Source organism: Mytilus californianus, unplaced genomic scaffold, assembly GCF_021869535.1.
Source record: "Mytilus californianus isolate M0D057914Y unplaced genomic scaffold, xbMytCali1.0.p SCAF_36, whole genome shotgun sequence".
NCBI lineage: Eukaryota > Metazoa > Mollusca > Bivalvia > Mytilida > Mytilidae > Mytilus > Mytilus californianus.
This window is the reverse complement of record NW_026262686.1, coordinates 1,877,072-1,890,093: the sequence shown is the minus strand read 5'-3', so window position 1 is coordinate 1,890,093 and position 13,022 is coordinate 1,877,072. Positions and strand designations below refer to the sequence as shown.

General features: G+C 32.4%; 1 protein-coding gene across 2 annotated transcripts in view; it reads left to right on the top strand.

Annotated features, from left to right (window-relative positions):
* The window catches only part of LOC127736785 (beta-ureidopropionase-like), a 34,528-nt gene extending 21,837 nt beyond the window's left edge, over nt 1-12,691 (top strand). Inside the window, exons 12-15 of one of the 2 annotated variants that reach the window (XM_052247384.1) lie at nt 2,279-2,319; nt 6,962-7,048; nt 8,887-8,977; nt 10,502-12,691. In XM_052247384.1, the coding sequence (XP_052103344.1) occupies nt 2,279-2,319; nt 6,962-7,048; nt 8,887-8,973 (215 nt within the window). In that variant the 3' untranslated portion in view covers nt 8,974-8,977; nt 10,502-12,691. Of the gene's footprint in view, nt 1-2,278; nt 2,320-6,961; nt 7,049-8,886; nt 8,982-10,501 lie in introns of both variants that reach the window. The other variant, XM_052247383.1, reaches the window with a different exon arrangement.
* Nucleotides 12,692-13,022: the final 331 nt, after the last annotated feature.

The window sequence follows — 13,022 nt, the reverse complement described above, 5'->3', positions numbered from 1 at the left end:
CTATATATATTGGATGAATAAATATCTTGGTATAGTAAAAATATCTTGATTATTCTAATACAGTTACAGTAAGTTGTCTAAATATCTGCAGGTCATATTGATAAAATAGCGATCAACTTTTATTTCATTAAGTTGTAATCAGTTTATAGTCATAAAGCATGATTGATGATAAAAGATGTATCAGCCAGAAGAGGTCACAATGAGTCCCGGTCTCTTATTTTAGCTTGCTAGGCCATCACTTGGCATCTGTCATTGCCCTCAACCTTTAACTTTACCTAAAAATCTTTTATTAAATAAGTTGGTCAAATTAAACTAAACTTGACCACAATTATCATGGAGTACATGTATCAAGTTACAAAAATATGTGTCCAATGACGCCACCTGCCAACCAACATGGGTAAAAATAGAACAGAGGGAAAAATGTATTAAAGTTTTTTCTATTATATTGAAAACTTCTTGAATAGAGAAATTTTGACAAGGACAAGGCAAAAATGTTCAGAATGTTGAGATCTACCTACTGTCCATTTACATCAAAACTGTTAAAGACTTTTTATAGGAGTTATTGCCCTTAAATGAAAAATTTTACCATTTTTGTCTCTCCTTGACTGAGTCAAAAAGCGACACATAGGTACATGTATGCTGTTTCCGGCAGCAGCGTCAACAATGTATTAGTTTGTGATTAGGTCTTGTTTATGGTGAACCACTAGTGGTAGGTTAATGATATTTGGTATGCAGTTGTATTAGCATTGGCACATCTCATTACCATGGAGATTATTTGGCCCTGCCCACTCAGTCATGGTCTATTGACTTTGAAACTTTGCTTAGTTTACATATATTAGTTTGTGATTAGGTCAGTTTAAGGGAAGCCGTTAGTAGTAGGTCAATGATAATTGGTATGCAGTAAGCATAAGGACATCTCATTTCCATGGAGAATATTTGGTTCATATCAGTTTGATGACTATTTTGAGGTCTTGCCCCCTAGGTCATGGTCAAGTGACTTTGAATTTAAATTAGCAATTTTCGATGTTAAGTTTTTCTGCTTAAATCAGTTTGATAAGAACTACTTGTGATAGGTCAATAATATTTTGTATAAAGTTGCATTACTATCAGTACATATCAGTTTGACAACTATTTAAATTTTGAGGCCTTGCCCCCTAGGTCATGGTCCAGTGACTTTGAATTAATTAGCTATATTCAATGTTAAGTTTTTATGCTTAAGTTGTATTGATAGGAACAACTTACAATAAACAACGATATTTTCTATAAAGTTACATTACTGTCTGTACATCTCAGTTTGTCGACCATGTTCAGGCCCTGCTCACTAGATCATGGTCCAATGACTGAATTGACACTGAAAATAACTTTATATAGATATAAGAAGATGTGGTATGAGTGCCAATGAGACAACTCTCCATCCAAGTCACAATTTGTAAAAAGTAAACCATTATAGGTCAAAGTACAGCCTTCAACACGGAGCCTTGACTCACACCGAACAGCAAGCTATAAAGGACCCCAAAAATGACTAGTGTAAAACCATTCAAACAGGAAAACCAACGGTCTAATCTACATAAAAAACGAGAAACACTTATGAACCACATCAACAAGCAACAACCACTGAACAACAGGTTCCTGACTTAGGACAGGTGCAAACAAATGCAGTGGGTTAAAACGTTTTAACAGACGCCAACCTACACCCTAACCTGAATGTAACATCACAACATAGAAAGACACACTATAAAATATCAATTGAAATGGCTTAACTCAATCAAAAGACATTTTAACAAAAACAAATAAACATAAACTGAACTAATAAATTTGATCTATGACACTATGTAAATACAATATTAATAAAAAAAAAGGGGGGGGGGATGTAAAACAATATCAGAAAGACAACTATAACCTTGGACAAAATGGTGTTTAATAAAATAACTTACACAGGTAAATATAATAATTTTGTTGTAAGGAGTACATGGGGTATGGAAATATTTTTTACAAAATAAATAAATTTGTTATGTCAACAATAATATGATATAGAATTAATACAAACTTTATTATTTTGGAATCAGTGTAAGGTATATCATCTTCTAAATTCCAAAGTGACATTTTAAACCTGAAAATACTATTTTTACCTTCTTTTGAGTTTACTTACAATGACTTATCCACATATATATGAGAATATGATTTTTATTAGCTTGAAGCTTTATTCTAAGGATAATTTTTTCAAAAATATGTTTTATTTTGTTGATGTTTAATTGAATTCTGTTGATGTCTTTCACAGGTTCGAGTTATGTGGCAGCACCAGATGGCAGTAGAACCCCGGTAAGAATACCCTTCATTAACTGAAATTAAGACTACCATTAGTTTATAAGACATAAGGAGTAGGTCCGATAAGGCTCTAAAATGGCCCTTATTTCTAGCTCAAATTTCATATTAGTAATTATTGACCAATAAACAATGAATCATAGTTAAATAAAATGCTCCCTGGGCGCAGCTTGATACGACCGCAGAGGTCGAACCCTGAACAGTTGGGGCAAGTATGGACACAACATTCAAGCTTGATACAGCTCTGAATTTGGATTGTGATTAAATATTTGACACAGCATAGGTTTCTGACACAGAATGAATGTGGTCTAAGAACTTAAAATTTTTTAATTTACCTATTCAAACCATATCATTATTATTTGCTTTTATATATAAATCAGAAATAACCAATTTAAAATGGAAAATTTAAAAGAAAAAAAAAGGAAAAAAAAATCCCTCCCCCAAATTTTTTGAACCCCCTTATGATTCATCACCCCCAAACTCAATCCCAGCCTTCCCTTTGTGGTATGGTACCTTGCAGTACAATTTCAGAGAGATCCATACACTTGAACACAAGTTATTGTCTGGAAACTAGAAAAATGCTTGTTTTTAGGCCCCTTTTTGATCCCAAATTCCTAAACGTTTAGGGCAATTACCCCCAAACTCAAACCCAGCTTTCCCTTTGTGATATGGAACCTTGTAGTACAATTTCATAAAGATCCATACACTTACACACAAGTTATTGTCCTGAAACTAGAAAAATGCTTGTTTTTTTCCCCTTTTTGGCCCCTAATTCCTAAAATTTTGAGGCAATTACCCCCAAAATCAATCCCAGCTTTCCCTTGTTGATATGGAACCTTGTAGTACAATTTCAGAAAGATCCATACACTTACAAGTTATTGTCCTGAAACTAGAAAAATGCTTGTTTTTTGGCCCTTTGTGATATGGAACCTTGTGGTACAATGTCAGAGAGATCCACTAACACACAAGTTATGTCTGGAAGTAACAAAAATGCTTATTTTTGGCCCCTTTTGGCCCTTTTTTCCTTAACTGTTGGTACCAAAGCCCCCAAAATCAATCCCAACCTTCCATTTGTGGTATTGAACCTTATGGTAAAATGTCAGAGATCCATTCACTTAAACTAAAGTTAGAGTGCGAAAACCAATGTGTCTTCGGAAGACGCCACCGACGACGACGCCAACGTCATACCAATATACGACCGCAAAATTTTTTTGCGGTCGTATAAAAATTGACTAGGTAGAACTTTTTTGTTGAAAATTTGTGTATTAACATTCTTTTCATGACGTCACAAATAGCACACATGTTGATTTTCCACAAAAAATAATGAAAACGGGCAATTTCCATTGTTTTTTTTTTTACTGGAAACGTAGAGCTCATGTGTTGACGAGAAAGATCTTTCAACAAATTGTTGATTATTACATTTTACATATCTGATTTATATATTTAGTTTGTCAAAGCCTGCACTCTAAGTTTCCTAGGTCTAAATGTACTTTATTATTGATAGAAATTCAGAAGATTTTGTCAATTTTCATCAAAATCTCTACTTTTGATCTATTTGGGTTGTAAATATTAAGCCTATATAAGAAAAGCTACACAAAAGAAGTTCTATTTCTCTTTCTTACATGTCTTTTTTCCCAATTAAAATAATTTTTTATCTTCAAACAAGACTTAATACATGTATTCAGGCCAAAGGAGAAGGGGCATTAAGGCCCAGTTTTGGTCCAAGAAAATAAAATGTTTGAAAACTATTTCAAATTGGCACATGTTTAGAAAAGCATAGAGTCAAGAAATATAAATGAAAAACATAAGATTTTTTATCTGATGACGTCACAATTACGTCATAATATGTACCGTTTTCATGAAAATGATGAAAAATACAGAATTTATGCAGTTTTCTATCGTTATTTCCATTATTGAAACATCATGCGCAGCCAAGAAACAACAAAATAATTTAAGAGAAGCTTACTTACATCTATTGACATAATCTCACCAAATATAAAGTTGTTTCTTGGATGTGCTCATACCTTGCCAATCTAAAATACACTTAAAATTTGATGAAAAAACAAGGAAAATCAAGAAATTTTACAAAATATACAAATTTTGTCATGGCTTGTTGTCATGGTAACTCGTTAAATGTGAAATATGTGGTTTTTTTCTGAATACCTTGTACCTAAGTCTAGATAGGACAAATTTTGGAATATGTATGATAACTTTTAAATTGGCAGTAATATTTGGGTCAAATAAGGGCCTTATTGCCCCTACTCCTTTGACCCTTACCAAACTTACTTCTTTATAATGTGCTTTCTTTGTTTAATGTTTTTATTCAGTTAAACTGTTTACTGTCTTGTTTTCTTTTTTCTCTCTCTCTTTCTCTCTCATTTGAAACTCTACCCTACCCTCATAAACTGTAAAGAGGTAAATTTAAGGGTCTTTATTTTGTATTTTATACCCACATTCTATATGCTTCCCAAAATTATTTTTCAGGAGTATATAGTAATTGTTTTGGTCTTGTTGTCCATCTTCCCATCCTCCATTTCATCCGTCTGTCTATCTGTCCTTCCATCCATCTGTCTGTCTGTCTGTCCTTCCATCCATCGGTCTGTTGGGAGGGAAAAAGCCTTTTGATTTTGGGTTCAAAAAGGTTAAAAGTTACGATCACTGTTACTAGAAATAGAAAAGAAAATGAACAATTGTTTCTGGGTGATAACTTGAGTTTCCCATGCTTGACTTAAATGAAACTTATACACATGAAAAATATAGGGAAGAGAAAAACCATTTTATTTGGGGGTCAAAATGTCCAAGGTTAAGGTCACTGTTACTGAAGATAGAAGAAAAAAATTAACAATGATTGGTGCATTTTCCATTGCTTGATTAGAATGAAACTTATAGAGATGAAGATATAGGGGAGGGGAAGAAGCCTATTGATTATCGGGTCAGTCACCACTACTAAAAATAGAAAATAATGAACAATGTTTCGTGATAGTAACCAGAGTATGCTTTGCTTGGTTAGAATGCAACTTATACAGATGAACATTTGTATGTGATTAACATCCTGTCAGACTCTTGATATATAAATTAAGGAAGGGTGTTGGGTTAATATCATTTTTCTGCGTTTCGTAGTATAGTAGAAAAATAATGTATTGTACGGTTCATCAAGACTAAGTGTAGTCACGTGTTTAGAATGACCAATGGTCAAGTTTTTTATGGTTTGGCGCCAAATGTATTGTCTTGTGTTAAGGTCTTCATTCTAGCCGTGGATGTTCGATAGTAAACCTCAAATTACAAGTGTATATATTTATATATAAGTATGTTATAAACAGTGGCTGTTTATTTTTGTATTTGGTTTTTTAAGCGCTGGACTTGACGCTTTCTCTGGAAGTGGTGTCGGCATTACCTCGAGTTACAGGTTTCCATGAAATTATTTTTTATTGTTTTTCCTGGGTGGCATTCATCACTAATGACGGAGATAAAGATTCAAGGAATAGAATCTTTTATATTGTTTCTAAAATATAGACTAGGATGGACAAATCTGTTAGTCAAATTTATCATTTTCGATTGATGTACTGTATAAATATGTATCGTCACATAATGTCAGATTATATCATATTAAATGCCGGCTAGTTCGTCCGCACGGCAAACATGGCAAATGCAAAATATATTAGTTGAGTTATTTTTTAGATTTATATAGTTTTGAAGTATAGTCCAATTTGTATTTGGTATACTGGTCAGTCAACATCTTGAGTATGTTTGGTATATCTAGTATGGTATAGTAAATACCCAAAAGTTTATTCAGAACAGAAAGAGAGAATATATGTAGTGGTATAATTACAGGAAATACTGTACGACAATTGACCTGATAACAAGAATTTTAATAATTTGTACTTTGTGTATGAACATGATGAAGGTCAGTATTTTGACAGTACCATGAATAATATGATGGCCAGAGGGAAAATATGACATGTCATCTGCATGGCATGCTGGAAAATTATTGACTAGATATTAAATAAAACTTATTTCTTTAAAATAGATAACATAAATAATGTATATTTACCCATTGACTGGGTGTTTTAATATAATGTTATATAAAGTAATAAACTATAATCACTTAAATACACCAGTGACTTATAATCAATACATCTTTGTCGATCAAATACCATGAATACTGTTGTTCAATTTGGTTTTACTGTGTGATCATTTTTCAATAGTTAATTATATTAAATTATATACATTAGATTATCATTTTCTTAATTAGTAAATTAACTTGTCTAATAAATACTCATTATGATACAATAAAAAATGTGTTGAAACCAATATTAGGGCCTTTTATCATTAATCATGTCAATTGATTACATTCCTTTTGTGGAATAAAAAATATTATTTTAGACAGCAAAGAATTAAGTGTGCTCTCTTACAGCAAGGAGTAGTTAAGCATTTCCATGTAACAGGGGGCTATTAAGAGTATATATACCCATGCAACAGTGAGCAAGTAAGTATGTTCCTAGGCAGCATAGAGTAATTAAGTGTGTTACCATGCAGCAGGCAGTAATTAAACATGCTCCCTCGAGCTCGTAGAAGGGAAATAATGTATGATGTTCCCTTGCAAGGTCCTCCTTAACAAAAGACCTCTTTTTCCTTTCAGGGTTTATCAAGAACTAAGGATGGATTACTGGTAGCTGAAGTAGATCTTAACTTATGTAGACAAATCAAAGATAAGTGGGGATTCAGAGTAAGTAGCTTACAAAATGAAAAGTAAGCATGGAAAAATGTCAAATTGTTCTAAAAATGTGGCAAAATAAAAAAACAAAATTTCGTTTTTAGCTCACCTGGCCCAAAGGGCCAAGTGAGCTATTCTCATCACTTGGCGTCCGTTGTCATCGTTAACTTTTTACACTTTGAACTTCTAGAGAACCACTGAATGGAATGAAACCAAACATGGCATGAATGTTCCTTATGAGGTGCTGACCAAGTGTTGTTACTTTGAAATTGATCCATCATCCAAGATGGCCACCAGCGGGGAATTAGTTTAACATAGGACCCTATAGGAAATACATACAAATGTCTTCTTTTAGAGAACCACTGAATGGAATAAAACCAAACGTGGCATGAATGTTCCTTATGAGGTGCTGACAAATGTTGTTACTTTGAAGCCATACCATCACCCAAGATGGCCGCCAGCGGGGACTTAGTTTAACATAGGACCCTAAGGGAAATACATACAAATGTCTTCTTTTAGAGAACCACTAAATGGAATGAAACCAAACATGGCTTGAATGTTCTTTATGAGGTGCTGACCAAGTGTTTTTACTTGGAAGCCGATCCATCATCCAAGATGGCCACCAGCAGGGGAGTTAGTTTAACATGGACCCTATGGGAAATACATACAAATTTCTTCTTTTAGAGAACCACTGAATGGAATGAAACCAAACATGGCATGAATGTTCCTTATGAAGTGCTGACCAAGTGTTGTTACTTTGAAGCCAATTTATCACCCAAGATGGCCGCCAGCAGCAGACTTAGTTTAACATAGGACCCTATGGGAAATACATACAAATGTCTTCTTTTAAAGAACCACTGAAATGAATGAAACCAAACATGGCATGAATGTTCCTTATGAGATGCTTACCAATTGTTGTTACTTTGAAGCCGCTCCATCATCCAAGATGGCCGCCAGCAGGGGGAATTAGTTTAACATAGGACCCTATAGGAAATACATAAAAATGTCTTCTTTTAGAGAACCACTGAATGGAATGAAACCAAACATGGCATAAATTTTCCTTATGAGGTGCTGATGAAGTGTTGCTACTTTACTGTTCAAGATGGCCACCAGGATTTTTTATTAAATTACGGGGCCAATATAAAACCAAATTTGGCCTCAATTATTATTTGGGTATCTGTTATGATTTTTATCTATTTTTACATAAGTAGAGTCAGGTGAGCGACACAGGCTCTTGAGAGCCTCCAGTTTTTATTTCAACAGATCTATGTGATTTAAGCATGGATACAATCTAGGTACAACTCATTTCTGAATCTTTGGTTGTTTGGAGGTTCAAACCCATTTTTCTGATTCAGTATGGATTCATATTTATTTATGTGGAACTATACAGTTATAAAGGATACATCTACAAAATAAACACAGAATAGAAACTTTTGTCTGGATCTAATTAAAAGTGAGTGATAAAACTGTCAAAATAGGTGCAATTTGGATACAATCATTTATATCCAGAGCACCTGAGATCACCCCCAGTTTTTGGTGGGTTTCGTGTTGCTTAGTCTTTAGTTTTCTATGTTGTGTCATCTGTACTATTATTTGTCTGTTTGTCTTTTTATTTTTGGCCATGGCGTTGTCAGTTTGTTTTGGATCTATGAGTTTGACTGTCCCTCTGGTATCTTTCGTTCCTCTTTTATAGTGATTGATTCAGGTAAAACTTAAGATTTTACAGATACTGAAACTTAACAACAAAATAGGCTTGTCATTTCAGTTCCTTTTAATGTGGAGGTATGATTCTCAAAATTTTAAAGTTTCCTTTCTTCAATTAAGTTACTTTAAAACAATTTTTTTAACAGATGACACAAAGACTGGATATGTATGCAGCAGAAATTAATGAGGCTATTAAACCTGACTTTAAACCTGATATAATCAGAGAGAAATAACTTGGTATGTATATAATCAGAGAGAAATAACTTGGTATGTATAAAATGAGAGAGAAATAACTTGGTATGTATATAATCAGAGAGAAATAACTTGGTATGTATAAAATGAGAGAGAAATAACTTGGTATGTATAAAATGAGAGAGAAATAACTTGGTATGTATATAATCAGAGAGAAATAACTTGGTATGTATAAAATGAGAGAGAAATAACATGGTATGTATAAAATGAGAGAGAAATAACTTGGTATGTATACAATCAGAGAGAAATGACTTAGTATGTATAAAATCAGAGAGAAATAACTTGGTATGTATGAAATCAGAGAGAAATTACATGGTATGTATAAAAATCAGAGAGAAATAACTTTGGTATGTATAAAATAACTTGGTATGTATAAAATTAGAGAGAAATTACATGGTATGTATAAAATAACTTGGTATGTAAAAAATTAGAGAGAAAAGTAATTTGATTTGTAAGAAATCTGAGAGAAATAATTTGGTATGCATAAAATCAGAGAAAAATAAATTGGTATGTGTAAAAACTGACCAGCCAGACTTAAATAACACTTAATGTTAATTTGTTCAAACCCATTTGAAAGATTGATTGATTATTGGTTAAAAACACCTGTTTCAGCACACATTGACATGTTATGGTAGACAGTTTTTGGGTAAAGATTGCATGAATGTAATTAAAACCCTTATTTCACTGACTTGATATTTACACAGACCTCATTCCTACCTTTGAGAGCACACAACATAGTGCAGAAAAGTGAACATTATTTGGATCCTAACCATGTTCATGGCAAACAGTTATAGATGATGTCTACTCAAATATTTAAGTTACAAAATGATGTGCATGTGCTTAACCATACTTGATAAAAAAAACAAAAAAAGCAATGAAAAGTAATATTAAGATTGGAGTTATCTTCCTTTGTCCATAATAGAAGTTGGTTTTGACTTAATACAATGCCATGTTATAGTTTAAATTCACACTGTAAAATGAAAGCAATCTTTACCTTCTAGTGCTCACAAGCACTTTGGTTATTCAGGGAGCCAAAGTACCCAGAGAGAACCACAGACCTTAGCAGGGAAACTGGGTGTCCTTGTCAATCAAGATCAGAGTGAAGCACGCCTTGTCAATGAAGGGTTGAACTAACAACCTCAGTGTTGACACGCTAGTGGTCACTAAAGATTAAATACTTAGACCACTTGGCCAACAAGGCTCCTTGTTTTAAATAAGTACGCTTGGTAACAATACTTAAAAATCTGGTGCATTCAGCAGAAAGAATTAAAACTTGTTTACAATGCTTTAAAACTTGGAAATTAGATTTTCTTATCTACTCGGAGAAACGAAACTATGCATGTTTACTTAAAATCTGATATTAGAGAGAAATATGACTTTATATGAGGGGTTCAGGTTGATTGATTTTTGTGGTATCCAAAAATGCCTGTTGAACAGTCAGGTAGGCTCATTGGAGCCTCTTGTTTTATTTTTATGTAGTGAATTGAACTATCTGACTTTGTTTTTCAGATAGAGGAAGTGTCACATCGTGAACATAGTTTCTAGTCGTTCAGGATCATTCATCAACTTTGATTGTTGCAAGTGTGAATATATTTAGAATGAATACAGTAGAGGAAATCTTCAAAATAAAGGCCTTGCTTAATAATGCATTTATAATATTTAAATAGATATTTGTATCTTTTGAAGAAGAAACAATATTGTTTGGTATATGCATACCTATTATGTATTCAGATTTTTGTTTTACCTATTTTTCAAGTTCTATTTCATAAGAATGATATATCAAACAAAATAAATTATCAGTTAAATTAATGAGCAATACCTCACAGAAAATTACTAAAAAATACTTATGATTAATTAATTTTTATTTTATTTAGAAATATCAACTCGGTGAAGAAAAATTCAAAAAAATGAAAAGTGGAGGATAACATCCTTTACATGCTTAAAGAAAACTGAATAATGGAGTGTCTTTTTAATATTTGATACTTGGTACTACAGAGCCATACTCAAGTACTTGTGTACTTGTTGACATCCCTAATTTTATTGTATCATTATAACCAAGTTTGTGGCATTTTTTTCTAATTTACAATAACAAAGTTTATTTTGGCATTGATATGGAAGTGATTTTTTTAAGTAAAAATACTGAAGGAAGTTAGTTTAATTGTTTTATGTTTTGTGTGTTATGTTAAACCTATTAATCAGTTCATAATCATTTTTGCTTTCCATTTTAAGTGAAATACAGGCAATCTGTTTTAGAAACACCATAGGTTTTGCAAATCTTCAGGGAGTAATACATTTGCTATGAAACATACATATTACTGGCAATTAGATAAAACTATCTTATTGATTACAGTGACTGTTATCAACACCTGATTTTTGTCCTCAGAGAAAATGTTGACACAAAGAAGAGGGACACTGTCAATAGATAACTCTGAATGAGATAAGCTGACTCCAGCTGATATTAATTAGGACTGCAGAAATAAGCCAATCATTTTATATTAAGTAATAAAAATGAGAGCTATATTACCAATTAAATATAAAAACAAAGACAAGGATCCTTTATTTACTCACATTATATATGGAGAAACATTGCTTTTGTTCTAACCATCTGTCAGTACACCAACAAAGTTTACCTGAAACTGAGAGCTATATCACCATTTAAAAACAAGGAAATGGATTTCCCTGTATTTACTCATATTATATATGGAGAAACATAGCTTTTGTTCTGACCATCTGTCAGTCCCCCAACGAAGTTTATCTAACTATTGACCTTTTGAAATGACAGACTGACACTAAGCTAAGTTGTGTAAAGTTTATTTCTGTTGTAGATCATTTTTTTGTGATTTCTTGATGTACAGAAAACTGTCGGTGCAATACCTCCTACAGTTCATCATTATAACTAAATACCTTAATCAAAGTTAGAGCCATATGTATTTTCTGTTAATTTGTTTCGTTATTATCTTCTGGGATCCTCATCAATGGAACCTGACATTATTTAATGTACCAGGTGTAGGTTCACAGGATTTTCATTAATCTAATAACTTTATTCATTTTAGGTAAGCATTCTTTTTATCTAGATATTTTATTATTTTGTATAATATTCTAGCTAATTTGATTTGTTTAGAAAGAGTCACATGTTTAACTGTGTTTTCAAAGGTAGACTGAAAAAGCAAGATTTATTTTATGTAAGACAATCTTGTTATTTAGTTATATTATTTTCTGGGTTCTTTAATCAATTAGAAGTTTTCTTGATATAGTCCTTTTTTCAGATTTAAGGTGTATACATATTCTGAAATATCTGAAATTTTCAGACATTGACCTAAATTTCAAGGTTCATTGATAATATCAAGTTTATGCTATACCTGAATTAAGACTAAGATTATCAGCATAAATTTTATATTAAGTAAAGCAGGCGATACATTTTCTATGTGTTTACTCTTGTTTAATCATTTCTGCAGGATTGTAGCTAACTTTTATATGTGAACTCAGGTCACAGGAAAATTCATTGACGTCCTCCAGTAATTTATAAAACGAAAGTCTATTCAAACAGTATACGTGATCTAATAGTTCAGGGGAAGCAGTTATCACTATAATAAGAGGTTGGGAATAAGATATTTTGTATGCAGGTTATACTTTTTTTGTTATCTATATACTTATGTTATATTGCATGATCGCCAATACCTAATAAAATATACCTATATACTCTGTTGTTAAATATTTATATCAACAATATTCACTGTCAGTCAGAGGTACTACATGTACAAGTAATTATTATTTACTTGAAGGAGTAAATAATTATATACTTATATTTATAAGTTAATTATTGTGTTTGAATAATCTTCCCTTAATTTTCTCAAAAATTTACTTGTATAAGTAATTTTTTTTTACAATCCCACAAAAATTCTCAAGTTTTTTTAGCTCACCTGACCTGAAAGGTCAAGTGAGCTTTTCTCATCACTTTGCGTCCGTCGTCCGTCGTCCTGCGTCCGTCGTCCGTCGTCCGTAAACTTTTACAAAAATCTTCTCCTCTGAA